Source organism: Astatotilapia calliptera, chromosome 9, assembly GCF_900246225.1.
Source record: "Astatotilapia calliptera chromosome 9, fAstCal1.2, whole genome shotgun sequence".
Lineage (NCBI taxonomy): Eukaryota > Metazoa > Chordata > Actinopteri > Cichliformes > Cichlidae > Astatotilapia > Astatotilapia calliptera.
The window spans coordinates 20,369,294-20,386,658 of NC_039310.1; the positions used below are offsets into that span (position 1 = coordinate 20,369,294).

Here is a 17,365-nt window from a genome sequence, read left to right on the forward strand (position 1 = left end):
TCAATTCAGAGTAACTTTGATGATCAGAACTGAACAAGTGAGAGAAATCAGTCATAGCTACTGGGAGGTGTTTAAATCAACAAAATGATGCTGTCATTGTAATATAAACCTGATGTGGCTGCTCACAGGTGTTGGCACCAAAGTAGAGGTGCCACAGGGTGGTGGAGGTGGTGGTGGGGACAAAGAGAGGGAAGCCAGAGGAAATAAGACTATTTTATCAGAAATGAATACAAAAACAAAAACAAAAGAACATGCATGTAGCCCAAATACAGATAGTAAAATATGATAAATGTCTCAGCACAAGTAGTTAAAGTAAAATTACTCATGTCTAATGGCTCACTTCAGAATCATATACATGATAGATACTTCAATGATCTTTAATTTATTTAATAAATTATTGTATTGCAGCAGCACGATAAAGAGTAAAAACATTGCAGTCTAAAAGAAATAAACCACAGTGTTAAAGTAAAAGTGCCACAGGTGCATAGTGAGGGTCTTATACTGTGACAGTGCAAAGTTTTAACAGGAATTTTAACAGTGATAAAAAACAAAACAAAGAAAATAAAAATTTGGTTAATTTAAAGAAGAGTAAAAAAAAATATTGGATCACAAAGACTGATATGTTATTATGTGCATTACTTGATTGTTGCAGCTGTAGTTAGATTAAAATTGCTTTTTTAGAGCTAGTTCCCCTTTATCCAAATAATAAGCATGGAACCAGATGTAATGAGGAGAGGCAGATGTGACTGAAACAGAGGGCTCAAAGGCTGCCAAGCTGAGATTAAGTAGTCATTAGCCAGTGAGCCTGTAGCTTCATACCACAAACAGTCTTGCATTCTGAAGTACAACGAAGATTTTTTTTTTACTTTTTTTCAGTTCAATATGATCCAAAATGAGTGACTGAGACCATAAACTCATGAGGAAAGTGTTCCACAGGTCAAGAGCCGTTTTCCCACAAACCTATACTAAAGGACTGGATGTTTTTTTTGCAATCACAACTATCGCCATCTGGTGGCCTTCACATAGAATGCAGGTTTAAGGCACTTTGCGTTGGCTTCTTTTTTTCTGACCAAAAAGCCGAATTCATTTTTTTTCTATGCTAATAGCATTTGGTGAAAGGAGTATGGTGCCACCACATAGGCTGTATATAAAAGATGGATGCAGCAAAAATGATGTCATATGTGGACAAGAGGGTGGAATACTAGTTACTTAGTTAGAATCTTGATTAGCAGTTCATAGACTGACTGGTTTGGTTTAAATGCACACACATGCTAATTAATGCTAATAACAAACTAGTTGGACAATTGTTGCTACAACAAGCCTATTTCACAGAGGTATATTTAACATTTTCTTGGTGCAGGGGTATGTCCAGTATCCATCTGGATACTGAGTTAAGCATGTGGTAGCTTTGACTGCGTCCTATAAATGAAAGTCAGCTGGACTAGGCTGTGTTGTTGGAGCCTCTTAATGTAATTATTTGACAAAATCTTGGTTTTCCATATTTGCTCCTTGTGTAATAAAGAAATGGAGTTATCCAGTTAAACTGGGATAGCCTAAAACATATATATCATCATGTTATCATTTGGTGCAGGAAACCTGAAAATTGGAGCAGTGAGCCACAAGCTGACAGATGAATAATTCGTATTGGCAGTTAAGTACAGGCAGCATAGCTGGCGGATGAAAAAAAAGGGTGTTGCACCTGTTGACTATTTCATTATTGAATGAGCTCTTTTTGTAAATATGTCATATATATACATATACATATTTATAAAATAATTAATTTATTGTAAATACAATAAATAAATTAATTAAATAAAAATACCTCTCAGTTTCATATTGGATGACATACTTGTTCAGCCAGTAGTCCAAAATCCAAATATATTGTTTCTAAAATAAACTTGGCACTTGCCAGTAAGAAAATCTTTGTTTGGTCGATTATTTCTTTGTTGTAACAATAATTCCTGGTAATAAATCTTATACTGTTGGAAAGCCTGTTTATTCCCCATCCATGATGCCACATTTGTAAGGAAAATGCATTTGTGGGTTGAGCAGCTGGGTTGAGTATGGAGGTTGTACCATGAAAAAAAGCTTATTCTAATATTGAGTTTTGTTTGGTGTTGTTTATTGGATTGGATGATTGAAGTCTGAAGGAACGAGCCATATTGGCCATTTAACAGTCCATCCAGTTAACAAACAGGGACATCAGTGCAATGTGAAAGAACCATACACAGCCACATCAGCATGGCACCTCCTCCTCATGCTGGTCATCGGCTTGGTCACACACCGGTTTGGGATGGTGTCCGATTCTTCGGTGTGGTTGAGGTCAGGACTGCAGGCAGGCCGTTCCTTTTTCTCCACTCCCAAATTTTGGTGATAGTCTCTGATAAATCATGCTCTGTGGGGATGAGTGTCATCTTCGAGGATAGAGTTCAGTCCCAGACTGTGGAGATATGGGATTCCATTGTATGGTATGTTCCAGATTTTCTGGGTACAGAGCCGTCAGCCATATCATACTGGAGACTTTGACTGCAAAGCTGTAGAAAACTATTTACAGTTCCTAAATCCTGACAGGGTGGTGTTGTCTTCTTGGGACACATGTTGTGGCCTGTCTCAAAAATCCCCTCTTATGTGGAATATGCTCTTCTATTTGGAGATGGTACGCATTCAAAAAAAAAAATGCTGCAACTTGGTTTTGCAGAACACCAGCTTGAAGTTGCCCTGTGGCACAGGCCCTATCCACATTAGTCAATCATGGCATGCTTGGAGCAGACACCAATTGACCACTGTAGTAGGGTCCATCCTCAAAGGTGCTGCTAATCAGACACCAGTCAGTCACCTGATTGGCAGCACATGGGGTACAAGAATAAGATATAGCAGATAGCAATCGCACAAGAAGGTTTTTGCCATTTGCAGAGAAGATTTGGCAAGTTTTTCATGGGTGCAACCCACAAATGAATTCTCCTTACAAATGCAGCATCATTTATGAGGAAATAAAAAGGCTTTCAAACACTATGAGATTTATTGCCAAGAAGAATTGTTACAACAAGGAAAAGATTGAGCAAACAGAATCCACACTTTTTGGGCTAAGTTTATTTTGAGAAAAGAAAGAAACTTTCAGATTACAAAATTTCATGCATACTAAAGGAAAATCACCAGGTTTGTATTAAACGAATCTTTCATCTGTTTTAAGGCTTGAAATGAACTTTTATTTATCAAATGACCACAAAAAAGAGGAAAATTAATAGAATCCTAGTAAGTAAGGTAATACAAACTTACACTAACAACACACACTGGACACTTTGAAAGGTACACCTTTCAGACTTACCTTACTCTAAATGTGGTATGGTTGTTGGTGCTAGACAGGCTGATCTGAGTATTTCAGAAATGCTGATTTACTGGGATATTCCCACCTTTAGGGATTACAAATAGTGATCTAACAAAGTGAAAATATCCAGTCAGCTGCAGTTCACTGGGTGAAAATGCCTTGTTGATGTCAGAGGTCACAGGAGAATGGCCAGACTGCTTTGAGCTGATAGGAAGGCAACATCAAATGAATCACTGATACAACCAAGGTATGCAGAGGAGGATCTCTGAATGACATCTCTGAACAAACTTGAAGTAAATGGGGCGAAGCAACAAAAGAACACACCGGCTAAGAACATACTGCAATTCACATGGCCTCAGCAAAACCGGACAGCAGAAGAATAGAAATAATTGCCTTGTCTGATGAGTCAAAATGATGTGCCATCTCACAAAGATCAGATCATCTAAAACTGGTTTATTGAACTTGATTATTCATTCTCTGCACTCTATTGTCCTACAGGGTCACTAAATCTCAGTTCAGTGGAAAACGTTTAAGATGCAGTGAAAGGGAAGATTTACATCATGGATGTGTAGCCGATAAATCCAACCCAAAAAACCTTGCATTATAACAGATGCAACTTCAGGATATTTTCAGTGACAGATGTAAATATTAATTCATAATTTCTACTTTTTATTGTTTGCTGAAGTGTAGAAAGGTAACTTTTCTTATCGTTTCACCTGTATAAATGAGTCATTTGCTAAAACAAGGTAGTTTGAACCAGGTAAAGTGAAAGAAAGGAACGGCATCTACATTATATCCCTCGGTATGAACTTTGCAGTCTCGCACTCATGGTATAGTGTCTCCTGTAAAACCATGCTGGTGCTGAAGAATGCTATTCTCAAAAGACTTTAGAGAGCTCTGAAGTTGTTATTCATTATTGCCCTCTAGTGGTTTCATGTGCATTTGCATTTTAAAGGAGAACCGTAAGAACTGTATATAATAAGTTATGTGGGAGCAATTTCTATAAACACTGATGCAAAAAAAAGGCGATGGCCATGGTGGTGGATGCACTCTGAATGTCTCACGTGTACCAAGACTTTATAAAACAAAAACATTTTATGCTGAAAACTATAGATTTATATTTTAGACCAGTTATGTATACTGTTATATCAGGACACAATGAGGTTCACAGGAGGTGATGTTCCACAGTATTTGGACCAATTATCAGTTCGTTAGTATCTTATTTTTGAGGTAAAGGTTCATTTTAGCAATGATTTCCAAAGAAAAAGTGAAAAATGTACATCTAAACAGGGGTAACAGTGCAGGTTTGTCTGGTTATTATTATTATATGCTTCTTTTGTCTTTGTGTATATAACATCATAAGGCATTCAACTGCCCTGTTGTGATATTTTGAGGTTTTTTTTTGTTTGTTTTTTAAGCAACATTTGTAAAAAGAATTTGTACCTAAGAAGAAAAAAAAAGATTGATGGAATGAGTATATGTGAGTTAAAGCCAGTTTTTAAGGTGCTAATATGTATAAACACTAAAGCATTTCCCTCACTGTGTGGCAACTATTTGCTGGCGTGTTTTTGTGTCACAACAAAAACAGATAGGAAGAATTGTTTTCAGTCAGATCCGTTTCAATCAAAGGGAAAAATATTTTTATGTTTCCTGTTCTCTGTCTCTCTAGTAGCTTTTTCCCATTGTTTGTATGTTCTCCTGCCCTGATGACCCCCCGCAGCTGAGCTCTTCTTCTGAGAGGTCTCTGCTGAGCAAGTGAGAATACTCAGTGTTCAAACCAGCATGGCCCAAATAAAAGCACTTCCTTCATCCATCCTGGCAACAGTTACCTTGAAAACATGAGCATGCCAAAAAAAAAAAAAAAATGCCTCTGTGGTGCAAAAGAGCAGATTTACACACAAACGAGTAGGCCTGGAGCTTTCCTGGAAGTGCTGAAGAGGCTGAGATTTTTAAAATAACAGCAAAATTGCTAGAATAAGAGAAAATTCAATGGGCTTCCTTCTATTGTCTGAACATTTCTCGGGAAGTCACAGTAAATGGTGTCAGCTCTTTCTGCCATGATAGCCAAATAATCTCATGACACTGTTTATGGAAATGACTTTGCAGTTAGATAATAAGCCCAGAATGGCAAATTAACATAATCAGCATAGAAGAAAGTAATCCCTCGCACGAATAAAGTAAATGCTCGACAGCTGTTTGCTCAAATTTTACAGAAATATGTTGATGCTGAGAGCACCAGAATTTAATCACAGCAAGCTGATTAAAGGAAAGAAAAAATCCATTTTTAAGCCCACTCGCTCTTTCAGTATCACAAATCCAATTTTATGTACAAATAAGTTGATTTGCCATGTTTCATTTATTTCATTGTGCTTATGTATTCATCACATTCCCATCTTCCTCCACCTCCTTCTGCGAGCCCACTCTGACCGGTAAAGAGCGTGTGCTCTGTGTGGGTCGGATCGCTGCGGAGTTTCTGTCTTGCACAGCGATGAGCGTTAGTCATCCAGGTTGGTGGATGAAGAGAACAAGTAGCTCAGGTGGGTGGAAGTGCCCTCATATTGGATCACAGAGAGGCCTCAAAAAACAAAGAACAATGCCTCTGAGATGAGAAGCAGAAGCGGAGCAACGTTTTTCAAAATAGGGCTTCAAAAATAACTGTAAATGATACCAGCTTGTGCCTGACAAAGAGGCTTAAATCCTTTTCTTTGTTCCTAATATTAGTTTCTCATCAAGCCAATTAGTTTATGTATATTTAGAAGTCGCCCAAACACACAGGAAATTATGCGGAATTCCTGAAAAGCACAACTCTTTATAATTTCGTGTATATCATGCAAAAAAATAAATAAAGGAATTAATTAGAAATACATTGAATGGAGACTCAAAGGGGTTATCTTTCAACGGGACAATATTGTTGAAGAGCAATACTGAAAAACTTTAGTGCTACTTTAATTGGAATTAAGTGTACAAATTTAAAACCATCTGTGTTTTCCCATATGATTTGGAAATTGGATGTGGCTATTACAAGCTCATCAAGTAAAATGTCCCTCAAATCATTTGCATCATTATATCAACAACACCCAAATTAATCTATTAATTTTCCAGTTGAAATTTCCATCAGTTTAAAGGCAATGGAAAAAAATAAATAAAAATGTTAATAAAAAAGGGAGCTTTACAATATACTCTTGATCATTGAATTTGATTGTCTGAGGCAACATGAACAACAGATGGTGCAACCAAAAAGGCAATGAAACTAGACATTTACAGTCCATATACAGGCACACACACTGTACCTAACATACAAAAATAAATCATCAAGTATAAAAAAAGACAGGCTTCGCACCACAGTACATATATCTGATCCATTGTTGAGACTACAACATCATCAATAATTATTCAAATCTACTGGTTGCACATGCTAAGAGATGATAACAAACCAGTTAATGGAAATTTAAAACTCTAGTATGACTCGGCATTTTGTTTTGGCTCAACCCTGTGAGGAAGATGCACACTGCATTTAAAATTTGAGTTCATGTTCAAAGAGTGCGAGCAACAAAAGGCAGGCCCAACCCAACAGGAGACCGAGGTTCTGGAGGAAAAACATGAGGCACGGTCTGTCGGTCTTTACTCGATTCATCTCTGGAAGCTGATGAAAGAGAGAAAATAAGAGTAAGAGCAAAACCTTCAGCAGTTTGGCAGAAATTCAGGGTAGGGCTGGCATTATTCTCTAGTTTTCGTACCTCCACATGACCTCGTGAAAATAACAGTCAGCGATTTTCCCATCGCTCAGTACTTTCCAACTGTACTACTTAAGGTTTAAATCTTAAACCAGAATTTACAAGCACGCTAAGCTCTCCATGACGCTGTTCTGAAGCACAGCTGGACTTTGAGCTTCTTGATGCTGAGGTCAGCTTACTACTAGTTTAACAGGTAAAACCTTTTGTTAATCACACAAATTAGTGTGTTAGTACTTTGCAAAATAATACAAAGTGCACAGCTCAGGTTGATGGGAGTGCTGCTATTTTTGGTCACGTACAAATGCCTGCAAACTGATGACAGACAATCCTGAGAGACACATAGCATGAAAACAGGTTGATATACACACACCCCAAAAAAGGGCTCAGTTTTTGGTTCCTGGTGGTCTCTTGGAGATTGGAATAATTTTATGTGCAATTTTTCATGATCTGCAAAAGCTGTAATTCTCAGCTGTTTTACCAGTTTTCCATTGGTTTAGTTTCTGCTAAAACAATATTTGAACTTGAATTTGAATTTAGTAGTGGCATTAGAACACATTTAATGACCCTTTAAAGACTCCTGCTGGTTAAAATGCACTAATTTAACCAAAGTAATATCACCCATTTGTTTAGTATTTTGACTGTTTTTGTTTAGATTAGATTGAAGTTATTAGCTAACACTAGCAAGACTGAAACATTAAGCTATAGGGGTGCAATGCTGCAGTATTAGCCTTAGCACACATGCTAATGCTAATAGCAAATAAGGAAATGACTTTCACTCACTAAAACTATAACACAAAGCTTTTCGACTGGCCATACCACACAGTAACAATCTTATTCATATTATTAAATCAAAAATCATATTTAGAATCAGAATCAGAATACTTTATTAATCCCGAAGGAAATTAGGGAAATTGCTTATAAAGAGCAACACAGACGTGACAATTTTTTTTGTACGAAAACAACAACATTGTAATCTATTATTGAAGTTAAATGTTTGGAAGTCTATGGGAATTCGGAGCCATCATCTTGAATGAACTGCATTTTTTAACACTGTCCTAGCTGGCGTTTTAGAGCCAGCCTCCAAAGTTTCTGCTTGAGATCATTGGCTCAGTTTAATGTTTTGTAAAGTATTACTCAAACTGGAGTTCAAAAGTGCATTGATACATTGAGGCACTAGTTATTTCTGCACCAGGACAGAGGATCACTGAAAGTAAATTATGTCACCCAGTGCATCTGTTTGGGTCATTCACATTTGGGATTTTTTTTCTTTACTGTTTTTGAACAACAATAAAGTTTTATGGTAGAGACACCATAGATTACACCGTAGGTTCTGTCCTTTTACAGGATTTGTTGTCAACATGGAATGGCTAATAAAGAATATCACAAGCCACGTGCTTCATAAAACCTGGCTTACCATTTCCACCAATGACAAATAGAGAAAAATCCCAGCAGTGACAGAAAAGATCCACTTCTGCACTTCTGTCTCTGAAGAAACAAAAAGTCCAATGTAGAGCCCCATGAAGGCCGTCAGAGCGCTGAGAAAGTTCATTAGCACAGCAGTCTTCACTGAGAGTCCAGAGCTGAGCAGCACTGCAAAGTCCCCTTGGAGACAAAAAGCATACAAGATAAGTCAGCCAGTCGAGGAGAATAGTTTCCAAAAGATAACAAAGTCATCTAAATGAAAACACAGTGACCTCTCACCCATCTCATGTGGAATCTCGTGACACAGGATGGCTACAGTGGTCGCCATTCCAGTCTCAGATGAAGAGGAGAAAGCTGCCCCGATAACCAGGCCATCAGCAAAGTTATGAAGACTGTCTCCCACAATTACCATCACAGCCAGCAGAGAAACCCCTTGTCCTGGGAACACAAAGAGGGCCTGTGTCAACAAACTCATCCTCAAACTGTAACAATTCCTCTGTCGTGCCAGGCAACTAATAATAAAGCACAACTCATTCATCTGCGTGTGATGGCGCAGCTCATTTAAAAAACAAGAAAAAAGAAGTTTAGGTTACTAGGATGTGAAGGACGCCTTGTGTTTGCATGCTCAGGAGACACTTCTGTACACTCCAAGTCATCCACGGGTCCCTGCAAGATAGACATACCTGTTAACACCACAGATTCTTGAACATTTTTAGCCTTTGATTTAAGAGAGAATTGTAGAATAGTTGTCAAATTAAAGGAGATACATGAGACTTAACTTTAGTAGTAGTTATGCTGCCTTTAGCGTTAATATCAAGAAGTTATTCAGAAGTTGTTTCAAGTTATTTCCACAACGCAATAAGTTTGCCATTTGCAAACAATAACTTTCAATGTCTTTGAAATTGCACATCATTAATGTACAATATGAAAACCAGTGGCCCTGAGACAGAATCTTGGGGAACCCCACACAACAGATTTCAGTTTTGATTTTGTAGCATTTGCCTGGTAAACTGATTCCAGTTTTCAAGATAAGTGTTCCTACCAAAAATAATGCCAAACCTCTAACCCCATATGTGCATAGTTTGTTAAGTTAAAGGTTATGATCAACTGTATCAATTTTTTAACTAAAAATACTCCCACAACATATTCTTTGTTTTCAATAGCAAGTTGAAGTTCAAGTTCAAATTTTATTCGCCACATGCAGTGGCAGGTTGCCCTGCAGTGGAATGAACCGCCCCCCAACCATACACACACAACACAGACATCACATGGGGATACAAGTCAGAGAACGGTTGCATTACAGAAAAAACACTGAAATGTACACTACAATGGGAAAGTACAAGAGGAAAAAAAGAGACCTCTACTCATGCTGGGCTAGAGAGGACAGCATGAGAACAGGAAACAAAACTGTATCTATGAAGCCAATGAAAGTGTGTGTTGTGGTTCTTTTGGGTCTAAATCCTTATAGTACTCTGGAAGTAGAGAGATGAGCCTATAGTTTATGAGGAGATGTTTATCTCCAGGTTTACATATTGGCACATCCTTTGCAACTGGTATCTTTTCAGGAAATAAACCATATATAATGACAAATTAAAAATGTGGGTAAATGGTTTCTAAATCCATATTCGTTAGGCTTTCCATGTGAGGGATCTACTCTCTGAGACCTGTTTGTGTATTTAAAAGGATCAAGTCCTGAGGTATTAAACTGTCTTTGCACAATTCAACAGCATGAAGTGATTGCTGAATGATTTAATACTTCTCATTCTCCAGCATCCTACATGTTCTGTTTCTTTACTCCCTCCTACACCACTAATCATTTTGTTATATAAGAGCAGTGCGGAAATTTTGGTGATTTCAGTCAATTTTTGATCAAGAATTTGGGGGAATTAATACTAAATAAAGTGTGATGAAAGATGGGATCAGGATTATGCCAAATCTTTGTACCGCCCCTCAACTTGTGTGGTGAAAACCATTCTCTAGCACAACACTTGCTGCTTTCTTGGAGGCGTAATGGGGGAGTGAAGCATGACTGGGGTGAATGAAATTATTTTCACTTAAATAGGTCTCCTGTGTTACAGTGTTAGCGTACACATTTCATCAATGTGTTGACATGAGCAGAATTGCCTTACTATAGTCACAACCGTGTGTTTTATCACTAAATAAATAACATGGATGGGTATAGGAATGAAAATTTACCTGCGAAGAACAGTCTTTTTATTAAAACAAAGCAAAAAAACTGTTCAGTGTGACTCGTGACTGGACTCACCAGCTGTATTGTGGAGATAGACTTGCCTCTCTGTGAGTGACCATTGCAGTTCAAGGAAAGGTCACCGCCATGACCCTGCACACAAAAGAAATTCATGACATCAGTTGCTCAACATGCACAGTCATAGAAATGTGTTTCTGCTTTTGCAAGACCCTTAAATGTTTAAGATCAGCCTGTGATGCACTGCTTCTGAGTAACTTTCTCAGATTCATCTTTTTTGTCATTAAATTGATAAAGGCTACAAAACAAAAGCCTTACATGACTATGAGAAGGGACTAAAAAGGAGAATAGTTTTTCAATGAGGAAAAAGCTGTAAATCCCAGCAATCACTCCCAAGATCTTCCACAAATAATCTTTTTCTTCATCATAGTCCTCATCACCATGATTGTGTGTGCTGTGATGGAGGCCAAGGATCTGCAAAGTAGACAGAGAGGAAACAATTTACTCCACACTCAAGCTATGTGTGTGGTGGGTTATAGTGGACGGTGCGGTGACCTTGTACCTGTGGTATGAGGTGCAAGAGAGCGTCTCCTGACAGGGTTCCCACTGCCAGACCAACAAACAGCTGCAGGATTAGTGAGTAGGTTTCTTGGCAGGAGTTGAAGAAGATCAGACAGATACCAAACATGGAGCCCACCGTGATGAGAAAGACAGCAGCTGTGCTGTAGCCATATTCTGCAGGAAGGAGACAGCTTTGCATAAAACACCAAACCAAAAATGTAGTAAAGAACAAGTGATTTATTATGTCTGGCCTTCAGAGGCAAGTGCAGCTGATTCGGCCTCTGCAAGCCACTTTGCAACCCGCCTTAACCTCAGCTCATCCGTACACTGCTATTTATGCTATTTCTAACTTAGTCAATGTCATGTTCATTGCTGGTAAGAATTGCAACTATTGGTGTGTTTTATTTAGCTGAAACTATAGCATGTTGTTTTTATTACAACGTTGGTTTGTGAAGAGAAACAATCAGGTAAAGCGTCTTACTCTCGAGAGCTGTGGGCAGAGACCCTCTTGTTTGTTGCTCTTCAGACTCACAGGCATTGCCTAGCAACTGCTGAATGATGGCTGGGCAAATTTGTCTGAAGTGTTCCTTGGAAATCGGCAAATGAGGATCCAGAGCAAAAATATCCACCAGCTGATTGGCTGAAAAACATACCTGATTGGAATAAAAAGAAAAGGCAAATTTGGAGGTGAGTAGGAGGCATTTCAAATCAAGTCTCACTTTGCCTGAGTGAAGTTTTTCATTCAGTGTTTTATGATTTTAAGTACTTTTGGTTTGTCATAACCCAATCAATTTATCTCACCATACCTGTGCCCAGTCACTGTTTATTCCTTCAATTTCGGGGTTGCAGCTATCTTGCAAATCCCTAGCCACCTTCTTTGAACCTACTATGATGCCTCGTCTCTTCCTGTTGCGAGAGTGCATTCCTCCTTCCCGTCCTAGTCTCAGCTGACGAAGCAACTCCTCCAGGTCTAAACAGATAAATGGAACACAATATATCAGGGGTCAGTGCTTTAAACCAGCATTTCTTTATTCATTGCTTAAAAAGACAAATAAAAAGATGGGGACAAACTGTTTTGAAATCCAGTACATCAGTCATTTCTTGGTGTGACTGAACCTCAAATTAACCTGCATTTTTTACTGTCATGAAATAATTTTAACAATTTTCATATGTGTAAGTATAGTTTTATAGTAGTGCCTTTGATGCAGTATTTGAGCATCTAGTCTCAAGATAATCGGTTCCCTCTTGGAGCATGTCTGTTAAGAAGACTTACAAAAAACAAAGAACAGCTAAATCCTCTATTATTGTTCAGTAATCTTGTAATAATCATTAACTGTATAAGAATGATGGACATAGCTTCCTGCATTCTTTCCAATAGCCAGCAGGGGGCAACTCATAGTATGATGCTTTATCACCTTAGTGAACACTCTCCTGATGACTTATTTAAAATAGTATGATGTATGTGATGGTCTCCCTTAGAGTCAAAAAGAAGCAGGATGCGTTTTAGGACAGGCATCCTCTGTGACTGACTCGTCACTCCCTTAAGGGTGTGCAATATTTCCCAGTGTCTCAGTCAGATCCAACCCAGTATTGTGATTCGTGGCTTTAAAGCTGTAATCGCTTCACAGTGGAACTTCATGTACCAATGGGTAAGGTCATGGTGGCTATGACCATATTTTATATAGAGGCTTTAATATGAACAATGGATCCACTGGCTGTTGCTAGTAGAAAGTGTTTGAATTGTCCCACCTGTGCCTTCAATCAGGCAGTGGTTATATTCACATAGTGGGTAAACCAGCTGGTGAACAAAACCATATTTAAAATCTAAGGTGTCCTTTTCTCAGGCTGAAAATGGAGCTAAAACGAGAGCATGTGTTGTACAAAGCTAATGCTGCTTTGCATTTGATGTTTCTATAGGTAATGGTGTGTAGTTGTGGTCTGGAAGGAAAATATACAAACATGCTCTTTTGAACTCACCCATAATCTGCAGGTTACTTGTGCAGTTAAGAGAATGAAAGATATAATCTGTAAAGAAGGCAGGAGGTGGCAGGTTTCTCTTTCTGAAACAGTGGCCTTGGAGAATATGGCTAATGATGGCTGCGGCCACTCTGGGAACAGCAGATGTACCAGCACCTGGATTTCCCTTAACATCAGCATCTTCCAAGAGATGAGCTGCATCGATGCACTGTGGTATGGAAAAACTGAATTATTTATATGCAGGCGTACGCACGGTAAAAAAAGATATATCTGTCAGAAAATGCTCTCTCACTTGAGAACTTGAGAGTATATGGTGGCTGGATGGCTCATAGTGTTGGTTGATGACCTGCAGGATGCTTTCTGTTTCATTGGATGAAAGGAAGCTGTTGTCTTCAGCTGGATGTAAGTTAGTGAGGGCCAGAAGATAGAACTGAAAGTTCCCAGATGAGGAGTAAAAGGAAGAAGGAGGGGGGGCAGCATTTGACACACACAGGTCTTGCAAGTTAATTATATAGTACAGCAGGACAGTTGAGATCTGCTGGTAGTTCTCCTCAGTGAGGACATCCTTCCCATCATCCTTCAGCACGGAGAGGGCTATGTCTGGTGTCAGGCACTGTAACAAGGACAGGAGCGATTAAAAATAATAATTATAATTTTTTTTAATACATTTTATTTAAAGGAAGTTGAAAAAATCTAGGTCATGCTAACTTTTGAAAGATGTTGTGTTGATAACAGCACTACTTTTTCTCTGCACACAATGTTCTGTTCTTTGCTTCTTGGAAAAGAAGCGGTTGAGACCAATTAACCCCACATGCAGGTTGCAAACGTTTGAGAGAGTGAGTGAAGCACTGTTTCTTCTGGGAAAGAGCTGGATATTCACTGAAGAGAGATAAAAGCTACTCTCTTAATTACTAAATCTTAATTTAAAAGTTTGACGCAGACATCCTTATCTTTCACGTCATGCTGCTCTGTTGTATCTTAATTGCCCCTGGGGGATAAATAAAGTCTTTCTGATTCTGATAATCACACTGTCAGCCCAGCTGCACAAGCATGAGTAGTACCTCTAAATCCACTCTGTAGAGTTTATTATGTCAAACGGAGGGATGTTTAAAGCCACGAATGCTCTGTGCAGGTCAAGGACTTAAGCCTCCACATCCACTCACATTCCAGCCATAACAAACATTTTTCCTGCTGTGTGTTCAGGAAAAGCATTATTGCCCTTGCTCAGTTTAGCACTTAGTGACATTTTAGTGATAAAACATTTTAAGACAGGTGTAAGCATTACCTTCTCACACATGTCCTGAGAGCTGCCCGTCCGCTCTGTGCAGCGCACTGCCTGGAGAAGTGTGGTGATCAGCACACTGGTTCTGTTCTTCTGGAGTTGAGCCTTGTTGTCCGGCCCCACGGGCAAATTCAAGGACCTGAGAGCCTCCTGCAGGTACCCCTGCTCCTGCCCTTTCACTTCCAGCATTCTCCCAAGAGGACAAAAATACAGCAGTAGCAGCAGCAAACACCAAGTACTGCTCATGAAGTACATGTTCCTACCAAGGTCGTCAAACTCCCTCACACTTCCAGGACTGGCTAGAGGTTTGAGATGACAAGGAAGTGATACATGGAAAACAAGAAAACAGAGAGAGAGAACTGTATCAAGGTGAATGATGGCAGAAGGCTACTAAGAAAGGCAGTGATGTTTTTTAGACAAGGGAGGTGCTAATAATAGGCACAACTGATCTGACGTGAACTGGACGGTTCGGAGGTGAACCAGTCCTTACAGTGCCGAATGGTCAGTAAAAGCCTGGGCCCCTCAGTCCATAACAAAAGGATTAGTGCAGGCAAGTGAAAGAGAGCACAGGGGCAGGGAGACGGGGGCATGAGGGGGAGACTGTAGACAACATAATTAGTACTGAGGAAAAATAGGGACCGGATAGAAGCTGTTAGAAATGTAAAGAAATAGCTCAAACAGAGCCACATCTGAGATATCTCCTCTTAAGCAGTAGGTATGTGGCACAGAGGCAGACACTGTTACCTTTTTGATTTATATCTCAGTTTTTAGAGCAGTCCATGGATTGAATCGTTTTCCTAATTTAGCAGCTTCAGTTGTAAAAGAGAAAGGGAGAAGGTGATGTGAGTGAGTGCATGTGGTGTGATGATCATAAGCACTCCATGTTTAAGCACCAGCGATGCTCATATCTAAGGTTTTCATATTATGCAGGATCTCTGAGTAATCAAGGATCAACCATGCACTGCAAAACACGCTAAGCTTCCCAACATCCTCCTACACTGGAAACCCTGCAGGTCGATTCGACCCGGCAACAAGAGCACATAGTTTATTGTTTAAAAATTCCTGTAAGCTACAATAACACCTGAGAGAGAACAGATGAAAAAGCTTACCCGATGTACCAGGCCTATACCGTTCTCCACTCTGCTCCAATCAGCTGCTGTGACGAGGTCTGTTTTCCTCCTAGGGTGAAGGTTTTCCTGGTAGGGCAGACCAAAGATCCAGTGCTAGTTTGGGGAGAATTTTTGGGCATTGGTGCTGCCGGTAAAACCCTCTTATGAGAAGTGAGTAAGCTCCTGAAGATTAGCTGCGACAGCCTTGGAAGGCTGTAGTTACCATGGAGAGTGCTGCCTCATTTTCAACAATAAGGTGATGGTGGGGGGCTGGCCTCTAGCAGGGGTGACTGAATGGCTGAAGCCTGATGGAGTAATACTTAAAAAGCTCCCTTAGGAAAAAAGGTTTATGCATAAATAGACTGCTTTGCTGTGTTTCTCTCTCTTTCTGTATTTTTTCTGTCTCTCTACATCATATATTTTCTTTTTTTTATCAATATATATCACATCCCTACAAAGAAAAATCCATAAAAGTTTCAATTCATGCTCTTAATCCTGTCACTGTGAGCATCTATACTGCCAGAAAAAACAGGTGTAACACAGGCTATGAAAAAAGAAACATTGTTCTCGGCTGTGACAGCAAAGTGCTCACACTTATGCACGCCATGTCTCGTGTATAAGATGGACAAACAAAAGCCATTTTCAAAAGTTTCTTTAGATTTGTAGATAGAGGCAAGCAGTGAGTTTTTCTGACCTTTCTAATGCAGAACAACATCTTCAATGTAGCGTTAATGGGATCCTGGTTGTGCTCGATAAATTAAAAAAAGAACAAGGGTGTTTGCTCAGGAGGGACTCGTGAAATGATCTGGCAGCTTTTTAATAGCTTTTTATATAAAACGGGTATGTCAAACTCATTTCATATTCGAGGGCCACAAACAGCCCACTTTGTAAAATCCCTATTTTTGTCAGGGCAAAGAAGTTTAAGTATACATTTAATCCCAATCTTAGTATTAGAAAAAGAAGTTAGTGCAATTAATCTGTCTCAGATTTTCTATGTTATAGGTAATGAAAGAAATCTGTCAGCATGACTCTTAAATTAAAACTGTAAGTAAATAAATAACTCAGTGACTGTCTTATAATCATAAAATAAAGGTTTTTGTCAATTCACAGAAAATGTCTTTGACTTTTCTGTCATCTAACTGTTTATCTATTACTTACTTAATCTGGCATCGTATGAATGGCAATGGGAGAGATCCCCATCAGTATAAAAAGCTGTGAAAGTTGTAAAATTGCAATTCAATGCCCTCCTTCACAGTGTCCCATGAAATCCAGCGGGCCATATTGAGTCTTTGCCAGGCATGGCCATGGAGTTGGACCCAGCAACAGGTGATTCATATTGAGGCTGATGAAAGGCTTTTTGTTCCAATGGTTTATTGAGCACTTAGTTTAAGACCATGGTGACTGTAGGCTTAATATACTGTGGACTGCTAGTTTGTTTTGTGTGCTTTTAGGTTTTTGTTGTCCTGAACACCCTGGAGTGGTTTTTATAAATAAAATGTATTTTTTTTTGTCCTCCTGTACTTACCACCTCCCTGCCATCAGGTGATTAGCTGCTCTCCACCTGATGGAGAAGGACCTCTCTTTCTTTCCTTTCTACACATGGTTACATAAACATCACAGTGGAAACTAAGCATGTTGCCTGCAGCTCTATTAGATTCAACTATTCATGTTTACCATAACTTAGTGGAAATCAGCCCAGTCTTCATGTATATCACGGCTCTAAATAAATACTATGCTTCTATTCATTCA

General features: G+C 39.1%; 1 protein-coding gene across 3 annotated transcripts; it reads right to left on the reverse strand.

The window, feature by feature from the left end:
• Positions 1-6,118: 6,118 nt before the first annotated feature.
• LOC113029143 (zinc transporter ZIP12) lies at positions 6,119-17,329 on the reverse strand. 3 transcript variants are annotated; one of them, XM_026179815.1, is made up of 15 exons: positions 16,775-16,958; positions 16,311-16,364; positions 15,617-15,703; positions 14,511-14,806; positions 13,518-13,838; positions 13,226-13,433; positions 12,055-12,218; positions 11,730-11,901; positions 11,250-11,422; positions 11,006-11,161; positions 10,748-10,822; positions 9,075-9,147; positions 8,761-8,919; positions 8,474-8,661; positions 6,119-6,968 (listed from the first exon to the last, which is right to left on the reverse strand). In XM_026179815.1, the coding sequence occupies exons 4-15, from the start codon at positions 14,760-14,762 to the stop codon at positions 6,840-6,842; spliced, it is 2,070 nt and encodes a 689-aa protein (XP_026035600.1). In that variant the 5' UTR covers positions 14,763-14,806; positions 15,617-15,703; positions 16,311-16,364; positions 16,775-16,958; the 3' UTR covers positions 6,119-6,839. The 3 variants fall into 3 exon arrangements, with proteins under 3 accessions (XP_026035600.1, XP_026035599.1, XP_026035598.1); XM_026179814.1 differs by lacking the exons at positions 16,311-16,364; positions 16,775-16,958 and adding an exon at positions 17,142-17,329; XM_026179813.1 differs by lacking the exon at positions 16,311-16,364.
• Positions 17,330-17,365: the final 36 nt, after the last annotated feature.

Excerpts from the sequence above, each read along its gene's own strand:
- LOC113029143 (XM_026179814.1), bottom strand. The coding sequence starts at position 14,762 with ATGTACTTCATGAGCAGTACTTGGTGTTTGCTGCTGCTACTGCTGTAT. Across the intron at positions 13,434-13,517 it reads ATATACTCTCAAGTTCTCAA|TGCATCGATGCAGCTCATCT; the intron begins GTGAGAGAGCAT and ends TCCATACCACAG. Across the intron at positions 6,969-8,473 it reads ATTTGTCATTGGTGGAAATG|CTTCCAGAGATGAATCGAGT; the intron begins GTAAGCCAGGTT and ends CTCTTTCATCAG.